This window comes from Ceratosolen solmsi, unplaced genomic scaffold (assembly GCF_000503995.2).
Source record: "Ceratosolen solmsi marchali unplaced genomic scaffold, CerSol_1.0 scaffold11, whole genome shotgun sequence".
NCBI lineage: Eukaryota > Metazoa > Arthropoda > Insecta > Hymenoptera > Agaonidae > Ceratosolen > Ceratosolen solmsi.
Genome location: NW_011948416.1, coordinates 8,263,955 through 8,276,165, shown reverse-complemented (window position 1 = coordinate 8,276,165; position 12,211 = coordinate 8,263,955). Strand labels below are relative to the sequence as shown.

Sequence of the window (12,211 nt, the reverse complement as noted above, 5' to 3'; positions counted from 1 at the left end):
TTAAAAGTTATCTACAACATTAATTAATAACAACTATCAAAAATATGATTTCAATTAATTGTATGAGGCAAATTTTTTCACCAATGACAATTAATCGTAAAGACTTTCTAAATTTAATAAAATATTAAGGAATTGTAAGAGTGTAAATGACAGATAAAAAATATAGTAATATTAATGATTTCACAACATTTTTATATAGATTAACATCAATATTTTAATAATTATAATATCGTCATTTATTGGGAAATTTTTGTGACTTTTTTAAACATAACGAAGTAAAATGTTAATGGGTTTAATATATTTATAGAGTGCGAATATTTAGAACAAGATGCATTTAATACCTTAATTTATAATTGTTCACTTTCTAAATTATTTTTAGATAATACACATACTAATATAATATTTGATGAATAATGTATGTTGATAATTATATATTTATCCGTTTGTTTTTCGTAAACATAAAATCAAGTAATCGAGTAAAATGGAGCATCCAATCTTTAAAGTTTATTTCAATTATTTATAACTATATTACGATTTTTAATTCTTTCTTTTTTTTTTTTTTTTTTCTCATAAATCTAATTCAATTCATCAACAACTAATATCTAACATAAGTTTTTTAATCTGTATATATTGTTAAAAAAGTGAAATTACCTATAGTGGAATATTATTGTTTGTTATAAATTTATAAAAAGAAATTTGGGGAGTTTTACATTTAGGAAGGCCGACATCGTAGATAAATATTAATTTTACAAGCTGTTTTCATTAATTTTTTTAAAAAAATTTCAATTCTCATTTATTCGATGTACTTAAAATTCAGTACTTTAGTCTCGGCTAACCATAAGTAAAAGATCCTCACATACGATTGTAGAAGTTTTCAAAGTACTCGAACGCATTTCATTCGTAATAAATTGTATAGGCGAGAGATAAAGTACTCGAAGATTAATAATATTTGTACTCAACAACTAGAAATGGGATTGCACGTTTCGAGAAAGAATCGGCAACTGTTGCCCCGCGTTTAATTCACCAGCTATTTCGACTACTTAATTTGTCAATAATGTATATCTATCATTTTTGACACGATAATAGTTATTGTTGGGCCCCGTGTCTATCCACGATAAGATCCAATAATTTTCCCATGGCATAATAGTCCGACTAATAGATAACCAGAATACGATTGATTTATCGTTATTTAACAATGAAAAATGTGACTCCTCCTTCATTTACTAAAGCTTATTCATCTTCTGTTACTTCAAGAAGCTATCTCACTTGACCATTATGCTATTTGGGAGAGAAGAAGCGACGATACAAGTTCGTCGTATTCATTAGATTTACGCTTTTTTTTCCGTTACGCTCTTACCGTATCAGTTGATTAAAACGATCGTCCAATTAAAACGTTAAAATTCATTTCATTAAAAAGTTGAATTCTTGTATAGGAGAGATGGTCGGGTGAGAAAAATGTCGGAGATCGTCCGGGGCAAGAAGTCGACATTCTTCTTCGCGCTCATCCGCAGCAGTGCTCGGCAAATAATATTAATAGACCTGTATTTAGTCGTTCCGCGGTAGAAAAGCGACAATTTGACATGGATTTTTCAGGCTCGCATTTTGCAAAATTGCTTAGCGGAGCTATTATGTGCCGTTGCGCGACGAAAGACTCGCTGTGCCAAATGCTAATTACAACTTGGTGTAACCCGCTGACTGATGATTCAGCGAGGATTGAAAGGTGATAGAAAAGAACTGCTGCCTTGTTTCGCTTTGGCTTCGAAGACTCTGGAATGCGTCGACTAACGGGCTGCCATCGCATCAAGTTCGAAAAGTCATTTGTGATTTTTGTAATAGTAATTGTGCGATGAAAGAGATGCACAGGTGAAAAACAAAAATGGCCAATTGCTATTAACAATTACTGCCTATGGTACGTGTCTTATTTTTCTCATTCTTCCTTCATTCTTCGTTTCCATCGATCCATCCTTCTTCGTTTTCATCGATCGGTCCATGTCCTGCTCGTCGATCTTCAAATCTGAAAATCTTCAATTACGTAGCCGTGACTGTGTAGAAAAGTTTCGTACTGCCGATTTTAATCTCACCGGTTATAAGCACAAATATATTTATTACGATAATTAGTTTATTACAAACGGAAAAAAAAACATAACAAAACAAAACAAAAACCAAGTACAGAGAGCGTAAAGGAAAAACTTGTTTAAAGATAGCCTCTTCGGATGAAAAAGTCGGGGTATTGTAAGTAAAGTATCGTAATGAAATATCCGATGCCTAATTAATTGCTCGAGATAAGCAGAGTCTCCTAAAAGATTGTCCTAAGCTCTGGTGCGCAGCTTTCATCGATCTTCACATACTTAAATTCAGGAATGCTCATCACTTCCACTCGTTTCACGCAATAAAGCGCCGCGATTATCTTTAATATTCATTATTTTAGCACACTGATAATCCCATTACCGTCCTGGAATTTCCCGTTTAAAAAATTCCAATATTCACCTATTTATTATTTATTCCTTTGGCTAATCCGTTAAGTCGATTATTGAATGCGTATTATTCAGTGAGCAAAACTAGCAGGCATCTGCATATATATTTCAATTTCAAATCGTGCCAAGAGTTAAGTGAGTTTTCCAATTGAATGCAGTTGGAGGTAAAGAAGGCAGAAAGGAGAAATAGAATACGTAACGCATGAAAAGCTCGAGAGATTCCTTGAGCTTTTGCTCCAAGCGGAGACTGTTACGCTCCTCGTCTATGCATCGCATCATTGTTCTTTCGCATAAATCAATATATAATGGATCGATGCGGATGCCGATGCGCCGCCAGCGATGGAGGCGTTATTGCGGCTAAAAATTAGTGGCCCCCCCCTCCTCTGGGCAGTGAATGGTGAGTGAGAGAAAAGTCGAGGCACGAAGCGATAGCGTGGAAAAACAAGAGCGTGAGACATGATGAGCGTGAGTGCGGGTTGGGGGGGGGTCAGAACGATTTGTCAATTCTCGCATCGGAATGTCAATGAAGCGGCGGTGGTAGCGTCGAGAAAATGGTCTTGCTTCGCGGTGGCTAATTTTCTGGCGAACGTGGGAAAGAGAAATCTTCTGGTCTGGTCTTCTCTTTCCGAGTAACACGGGAGGAACAGAGAGAGAGAGAGAGAGAGAGAGAGAAAGCGTTATGGGATTTTCATCTAGTCGTAGATTTGTTTCACTTTAAATATCTATAACGGTTAAAATAATAGTGCTTTGGCTAAATCCTATGCATTGTAAAAAATGTAAATCATTTTACCGTACCGAGTGTGTGAATTTGCAGGACGAGTTAGCTTCAATGTATACTGAAAATTTACAGTCCCGAGTTGGAAAGCTTACAAGTCTATTCTAATTCTTTGGACGGCATTCAGTGAATCCATGCATTACTACGATTTTCGCTGTATAACTGCAAAAGCACTTTTCCATCGCATATAGTAGCATTGTTATATTTTATGAAGTTGTTGTTTCCAAGTTAAACTGCGAAGACACAAATCGGTAATAAAATTGCCTGTAAATAACAAACTATTCGAGTAGCTCATTAAACTTGAGTTCTGGAAAAAGGTAATTCAGCAAGAAACATTCAGTAAGCCTAAACTATTCGACAAGTATATAAAATAAAGGAAAACTATAAATATTTTTTTCATGTATGTAGATTGAAATATCATAATAAATTGAAATTATTAATAATTATATTTCACGACAATTAAGTTCCATGAACAATTACGCGTATATAAATAGAGTGCGAAGTAGATACAGTAAAACAGACGAACGAGGGTCTGTGTGAGAGAGAGAGAGAGAGAGAGAGAGAGAGAATTGCAAGAGAGCGTGTGTATTCATAAGAACGGGATTGAATTTCAAAGTTTGTGGAATTTACCATCTCTCAGTTCTTTGACGTCGTCGTGCATCAATGATGGATGCATATCAATTGCGAACAAAACGAAGAATTTTTTTTTTTTTGAAGAAGAAGAATTTATACATATAGGTGTTTGAATTTCCAAATAGAGTCGAGAATATTGTCATCGCAGGTTTGTAATGAAATTTTGATATAGGATAATTTAATAATAAAGTATTTAATATAATTATACGATCATAATTATGCGCGCAATATTAATATAAATCAACAGAATATTAAAGTTATCATCTTAAAAATATATTATGAACAATCGAAAAACTTTGCTTTTTCCTTTATTTAAAACTTTACTCATAGCTCAAAGATAAAAATGAGCATTGATTCATTTTTCCACGTCAAAATTAAAAACTGGTATATGTGAACTAAAGTGTAAATATTCAAAACATTATTTATCTTTGTATATAAAAGTGAACGAAGTTTAATTTTATTAACTTGTATATGATGTATATGGTGATATATACTTGTATATGGTGGGCCATTGATAAAAAAAAAAAAAAAAAAAAAAAAAAAAAAAAAAAAAAAAGTTTATTTAAAAAACTTAAAAAACAAAAAGAGAATACTCTAAAACAGTCGTTTAAAGAAATAAAATATTCCATTACTCAGTCTTGGGTCAAATAAGTTATTTTATAAATAATATATTTTCAAATGATTGCTCGGTTTTTGCTTCTTCTAAGTTGCTTAGTTTGTAAACAGTTTTCCAGCATGACAAAACTACCTTACCAGTAGTTTATTAATAGCATAAAGGCTTACTTTACTATTTTAGCTTTACTATTTATCTGTATATTATAAAATTATAATTTAAACAAAATTTAGTATTGAGTGTCACAAGCAATCGCGTACGATGACACTTTATATATATATATATATATATCTATGAAGATGAAATAACTTTGACTTTTTTTTGGTCTCGAATTGAAGTACTGGCGTTTGAATTAAAAACAAAAAAAAAACAAAAAAAAACAAAAACAAAAACAATTAAATCGATATAAAAAGATGCTTTCGCGTGTAAAGAGAGAGAGAGAGAGAGAGAGAGAGAGAGAGAGAAATCTAATATTTATATGTGTATAAAAGTAGAGAATCAAGTATTATAATACAAAGTGCTGCACAAACTTCCTCGTTAAATCGGATTTTCAGTGCATGCAAATAGCAGACGCTGCGTGCATTGAGCAGCCTTATAAATCAGGTATTATCAAGAAAGTATGTATGAAACCTTATTACATTATGTGTATATAGTGGGCTTTGAATAGGATTTGGAATGAATAAGGCGACTGTGGGAATAAAATTGAAAGTGAAGATAAATGTATCCACAATCGACCAAATTGATTCAACAATTACAATTCATTTTCCCTGGCGTATTTAATGTTCGATATATAATTGAGTTGTTGTATGATTTACGCCCTTCAATATATGTAATTTAATCATTGTTCCTTCTTATACTCTTTGTCATCAAATACTACATTTTTATAATTCCTCTTACTCCTATTATTTCACGAGACTTAATATTGGCAAATGTACGGTGTATGTACGATGGCAATCGTTGCTACAACGAGACTATGGAAAATCTGAAAATCGCACGTTTCCCTACATATTAAGCATTAAATAAACTAGCTACGGACATGATCACTCATTGATATCAAAGAGCGCGTATAAAAATAGAGTAACGAGACAAAGAAAATATTTTCTTAATTCAATGAAAGCCGAGAGGTAAATAAATGTCATTATTTGGCCGAATGTCAGGTTAAAAAAAAAAAAAAAACAGTTTCTACATTGTATTAGATGTTGAATTAAAATGCCATAAAAAGTGGATAAATTTTTCAATCTTTTTTTTTATTTATTTATTGATTTATTTAATTTATCGTTGTTATTATTATTATCATTATCATTATTGTTGTTGTTGTTGTTGTTGTGGTATTTTTTTTTTTTTTTTTTTGAAATTAACTTTTAATCATTCTATTCATTATTGTTGTTGTTGTTGTTGTGGTTTTTTTTTTTTTTTTTTTGAAATTAACTTTTAATCATTCTATTACATATAATAGTTAAAGGTATGAAAAAGGAAAAAAAAAATAAATAAAAAAAATTTTGCATCTATTATCAGCAATACAATAATTTTATCACTCTCCTACCATTCGAAAGTAGTATTTTCTATTTATAAAAGTTGCATTACATGCATTACATACATTCATTCGAACGGAGGCTCTTCCAATTCGTACTCAATCACTACACTTCGCAATACTTGATAACATTCAATTACCAAACCATAAAGTGTCATGAATCATTTTTTATCGGATTGATTTTAGATTTGAAAGGAAATTTTCTATTTGCTCGTACACTCGCTATAGCGAACGATCAATTATCAAAACAGCAATACTCGTTACTTAAGCTTTATCGGTTCACTTGTTAAAAAGTATCGACGAATAGATTTTTGTCTCGATTGTAAAAAAGAAAGTATCGAATCGTCTGGGCCAGTTGGGCATCTCGAGTCTAAAAGCAAAAAGCACCGATTTCGAAACGAAGTGCTCGTGACACTTTAATACTTTCGATTTGAGGGCGAGCCCGGCACCTCGAGCAAACAAAGAGTAGCTTTTCCAAAAAAGTACGAGGCTTACAATAAGACGCGCACACTCCATTACGAGGTAAAGTGTAAACGTTGCGCACCGCTTGCCTCTGGCTACGCGTTCATCTTGCCGGCTTAAGAAATTCATAAAGATGCAAGATAAGAGGCACTCTTGTTGGTACTCTCGGCGTGCCACGGCGACTCGACATCTCGAATTGCCTCGATTCTTATGAAAACGCGGAGACATAGAGATACGAAAGAGAGCATCGAGACAAGGGGCGTGTTATGGCCGAGACTCGTTTCCTCCGCATTCCCTTTCATCCAATATTTTAATTGTAAACTAAAGCTCGTAAAATTGTAATCGTAATGCACGTATAAAGCTCGAGGAATTTTCGTCTGAATTGCAAAGGCTGTGGTATCAGAGTTTTGGCGATCGATTTTATACACTTCAGCCCTTATTATTTATGTTTATTTTTCATGTAACAGAGCATCGGTAATTGACACTTGGACAGTTCACTGATAATGCGCATGACGCTCATAATTTTAATAAAGTTAAGAATGTTGATCGATCTTACAACTACATCGCAACTACAGCCATTTTACATATGTTTTTAGCTCATTGATATTTCAGGCGATAAGTTATTAAAGATATTGAAACGAGAATGTCGGGCGATAATAGGTAGACTACTAAAATTACTCGCAGACTGATGAAATTTAAGATTGTTTTAGCATAACATCGAAAACATAAACAATTTGTAGTAATTCATGTTATATAGCCTTAAAGAAAATAAAAAGAAAAAGAAAAGAAAAAAAAGACTATTCAATAAAAGTTTCTAACATAAATATCATTGTCCTTGTAGAAAAATTTATCGTCCGCATGTGGCTTTTTATCTCCTCTCTTTTATGTAACTTTTATCGTACATTAAACTATCGAAGATTCCTAATACAAATCGAATACTTGCAACATTTTTTTCACTCACATAATATTCTTAATTTATTAATATTTCATACGTGTTATATTGTTTCGTTCATTTTATTTTCTCTCTCTCTCTCTCTCTCTCTCTCTCTCTCTTTCTTATTTCTTTCTTTTTTTCTTTCTTTTTTTCTTTCTTTTTTTTTTTTTTTTTAGAGATACTTCGACCCTGCGATTATTATTTTACGTCGCGTAACACAATGAACAGTTTCATTCATCCGTCCTTCATCTCTTACACACGACACGTTATTCTTTCCTTTGATTCTGATTATCGCTGATGGTATCTTTCTTGCATTGCTCCGGAGCGCGCGCGCGCTCGCACACGCAACACCACTCATTCCTGTATGTGCAATAACATTTTTCATGTTCTCTTACAATATATCATATCTTTAACGTCGATTTTTATTTTTTTTCCGCCGAAATTGAGATGAAAAATTTTGCCCGTATCTTCGGCTTTTTACAGGCGATACGGGCCATCTTCTCAACACACTTAACTAATATTCAGTAATTACTTTTTAGCCATATATCCATGTTATTATTGATACTCATTTTGCTTGTGGTAAGCCTAAAATATCAGGCTATTTCGTGATTCGATGATATACATCTTTTCCGATGGGTAAAAAATACTAACCGATTTACTACTGATGCCACTGATAAAGATTCTATAAAAATCCGAACAATGTAGAATTTAATAGCAATATTAAAACGGAAATTTATATTCGTGCCTCTTAGAATCTGGGATATATCATTGTTACAAATTAATATGTTGATAATTGAATTGTTTAAATTTTTGATAAACAATCGCTCGACAAAACAGCCGAATAATAATATCGAATATCTTATTATGCTTGCCTATAATGCTCTAATTCAACTAGTATGGCAAATGGAATAAAGCATTGGTATAATGTAACATATAAATGTATGTGCGCGTGTACATGTATTAACGCGCATTAAATTCGTGTAACATTGTAAATGTTTCGCTTTTTGAAATACTCGAGTTGTCCAACAATTTAACATATTGCCTTGATAAACAGTTTCGTAAATATGTTTATTTCCTTTGCGCGGCTCTAAATATATTGGCAACAATTTCAATGAACTTTGGTTTGCTCCTCAATGTAAATAGAGCTCAATGCAAGGTACTTAAAAATTTTTGAACCTTGGATATACTCCAACATTTTTCTTGTGCATGCTGAATCGATAGAAGTGAGTTTGCAATCGTTTGGAAATAAACGAGATAGCGATGTCCTGGTAATATTCGAAAGTTAAGCTGTATTATTGTAAAATATCAAGATATCAAGGATGATAATGAGATTTATAAATTATATATATATATATATATATATATACAATATATTAATAAAAAAAAAATTAATCTATAAAAATAACAATTTTGTAATGATTGTATAATATTAAAAAATACTATCAAGATTTTTTATCCTTGCAAATATTAATTAAATTGTTTCACATAGTATTATGAAAACTATCATAATCATTGACTTTCAAGAGCAAATATCAATTGCCGATGAAAATCAGCTTTACTCGCTACTAAAGAAGAAAACGTGTTACTACGATCTGGTCAAGGCTTACTCATTTCAAATAAACTAGCTAATACGATATGAAACATATTTTCTAACAATCCATACATAGTTTATATAATAAAATATCAGTAGGAAAAGCTTGCAGACACATTACAGCAAATGGTTTAATATATTTTTTTGCCAATATATATTTAATATATTGAAATACAACGTTTTCCTAATAAAAGTACATAGACTATAGAGAATTCAGCAAACAATAAAAATTAATCTTACAAATGTAAATTACAGCTCCAGATTTCTAAACTAGTTTATTTATTATTCTCTATTTTTCCCGTTGGTCGAATTAAATAGGTTTCCGTTTAAAATAAAAGTAATTTTATCATTATATGTGAAAATATTTATTCAGTATTGATCCTAGTTTAGAAAATTTTGATAATTTAAATTTCTTCCGTGATAGCTGACTTTCCATTACTCGATGTATAAATCCTTTAGATAAAAAATTTAATCTATAAATAGGCAGTAATATCATGTTATATTTTGCCCAATGTAACTTGTTTACAGAAGAAAAATGAAGTTTGAAAATGTCAAAGCCTAGTTTTCATGCATTTTACATTCGTTGATCGTCCTTATATTTCCATTACGATAAGTAACTGTATTTAATAAAAAATGTATATAATGTATACATATGTATATTTTTTGTGTGTGTGTGTGTGTGTGTGTGTGTGTGTGTGTGTGCGTGCGTGCGTGCGTGCGTGTGTGTGTGTGTACTAGCCGTAGGTATCGTATAAGCATTCGCTTAATGTATGTGGAGCATTTCATTTTAATGTAATAATTTTTTCTTCTCTCACCGGTTCAACGTTTATCTTCTAATAATTATCATCAATTTTAATACTTACACCTTTAACATTTATCTTTTTATTTTTATATTTAAAATGTATGAGTATGAATAAGCTGTGCTAAAACAATTCAAACAAATAGTGGCGTATTTTAGTATAAATTAATACGAAATGAGAAATTGTTTTTTCGCCGTTAATTTTGAACAGTGTATTGCAATATTAAAATTTATATACAATACAACATAGCATAATACTGTTTTCTTATTCACCCGTATATTTAATGTTCAAGATACAATATCTATGTCATTAATTTAAGTGTAATTGCATGTATTCGTTATCAATTAAACATTTACATAATACAATCATGAGAAATGAACACTCGCACATAATATTAATCGATCCTACGAGCAAACAGAAAGGGATTTAGCGATTGTCGCAGTACGCTTCAATATCTGTATACGCACATGCATACAGAAAAAAGTCGACAAAGACAAAGAAGTTTGGCGCAATACAGTATCGAGTGCGGCATAGAAGGGAATAATAAAATAAAATAACGCCAAGTAAAAAATTTTCCTCCCTGGCCGATTTCAATTAACATGGCAAACATGAAGAACAAAGAGATAATTAATAGACGACAAGCAAAGAGCCATAGCGAGTAGACCGCCAGAGCAACTGAAAAGTAAACGAATAAGTAAAAGCAAATTCGTAAGTGAGCATATACATATACACATAACACGGCTGTAGCGAAGCCAAAGCGTACGCATACATGGCAAAATGGGACTAATGAATTCGCACGAAACAAAAACTTTATTCGTTTGAGTTGTATGTAATATAACTAATATACACGCGCGCACGTACGAATAAATTGTATCAAAAAAGAGCGAGAAATAAATCTTAGGACTTCAATTAATGAAAGGGCATGATTATTCGCATCAATTTATTGCGCGTAATCGCTTGAAAAACAAAAAAAAAAGGGAGGGGGCGGGGTGGATGAATATTTGTCAAATCGCGAATTAAGATATACAAGACGTTCCTGCAAAATTCCTTCTCTTCCATGTAGTGATTTTATTTTTATTTTTATTTTTATTTCAGTTTTTCTTCCTCTTCTTTTTATTATTATTTTTATTTTATTACGATCGCCGGTATTTATTGACATTGGCCGTGAAAAAGTCGATACTGCCTACCATCGAGTTCCATCTCAATCCGAGGCTTGTCCTTCTTCACAACCTATCGCACACATTTCATTCTCTCGCCTTTTCCCCAATCTCACTGAGCGGCCCGGCGACACGTCGAAAATGATACGTTTCGTCGCGCGAACGGGCGTCGCTCACTGATTATAATGATTTTATGCTGCATTAGATCGAGACCGATAAATTAGATCCGTCTCGCTGATGACATGCTTCGAAGGGCCATTCAGCCGTCTCTTATTTATTCTTGTTACGCCTCCTCTCTCCTTCTTACCGCTTCCACTATTCTCGTTTTGCATTGTTTCTATCATTTTTTTTTTTTTTTTTGGTGTTGTTTTTGTTTACGATTTTCTTTGCACTTCGTGAAGTTGTATTAATTGACAGAGTTTGCGAATTGGAGTCTACTAGACAATCTACGCCGTCCGCATACGAATTCATATTACACGGAGTTTGCGAGGATTTGTTGCGAAGAAAGAAAGAGAGAAACAATAGAGAGAAATAAGGAAATTTAATGTAATTAGGAGAGAAAAATCTTCGAGAAACGAGATTTTTATAAATTTTACTTTGTGAGTGTAGAATTTCTGGATTTTCGGGATAAATTTATGTAAAGAAATTAAATAAATTATGTTTATACTGGAAAAATCATTTAAATGATTAAACTTCTATTATTGCTGACAAATTATTATTAAAATTCAATGACATACACTTATGTTTAATGCATTATATCGACATTTATAACGAGAAATAAGAGTGAATATATGTCTTCTTGATTCCAGGTGAACAAACCGAAAAACGAATGTCCCGTTTGTGAAAAAGACTGCCCTCAGAGATCAACGAGACCCGATGAAAAATTATGTTGGAACAAACAGCGCTGCCAAAAAGGTGAATTAACAACTCGCTATTCACGCATTTCAATTCAATCATCTGTCCGTCCAACCTCTTATCAAATATCGATATACTCAACATACATATTCATTATAATTTTTTATCTCCTCCTATTTCCCTCCTCGTTTATTTTTTCTTCTTCCCTTTTCTTCCTTTTTATAACCTAATTTATCATATCAATTATTCCATTCAATTAAAGAGTTCATGTTCAATTATATCGGTCGAGTCATTTATTAGGCCCTAATATTGGAATTGATCTATCGGTCGGAACTATGCTGAATTTGGGAAGAATACAGCGAAAAAATTTCCCGGCATCATTCCTG

The 12,211-nt window shown here is 32.2% G+C and overlaps 1 protein-coding gene across 1 annotated transcript in view; it reads left to right on the top strand.

Moving 5' to 3' along the window:
- The window catches only part of InR-2 (insulin-like receptor-like), a 192,928-nt gene that overhangs the window by 89,409 nt on the left and 91,308 nt on the right, over window positions 1-12,211 (top strand). Inside the window, exon 4 of the mRNA XM_011496108.1 lies at window positions 11,780-11,885. Within this exon, the coding sequence (XP_011494410.1) occupies window positions 11,780-11,885 (106 nt within the window). The remainder of the gene's footprint in view (window positions 1-11,779; window positions 11,886-12,211) is intronic.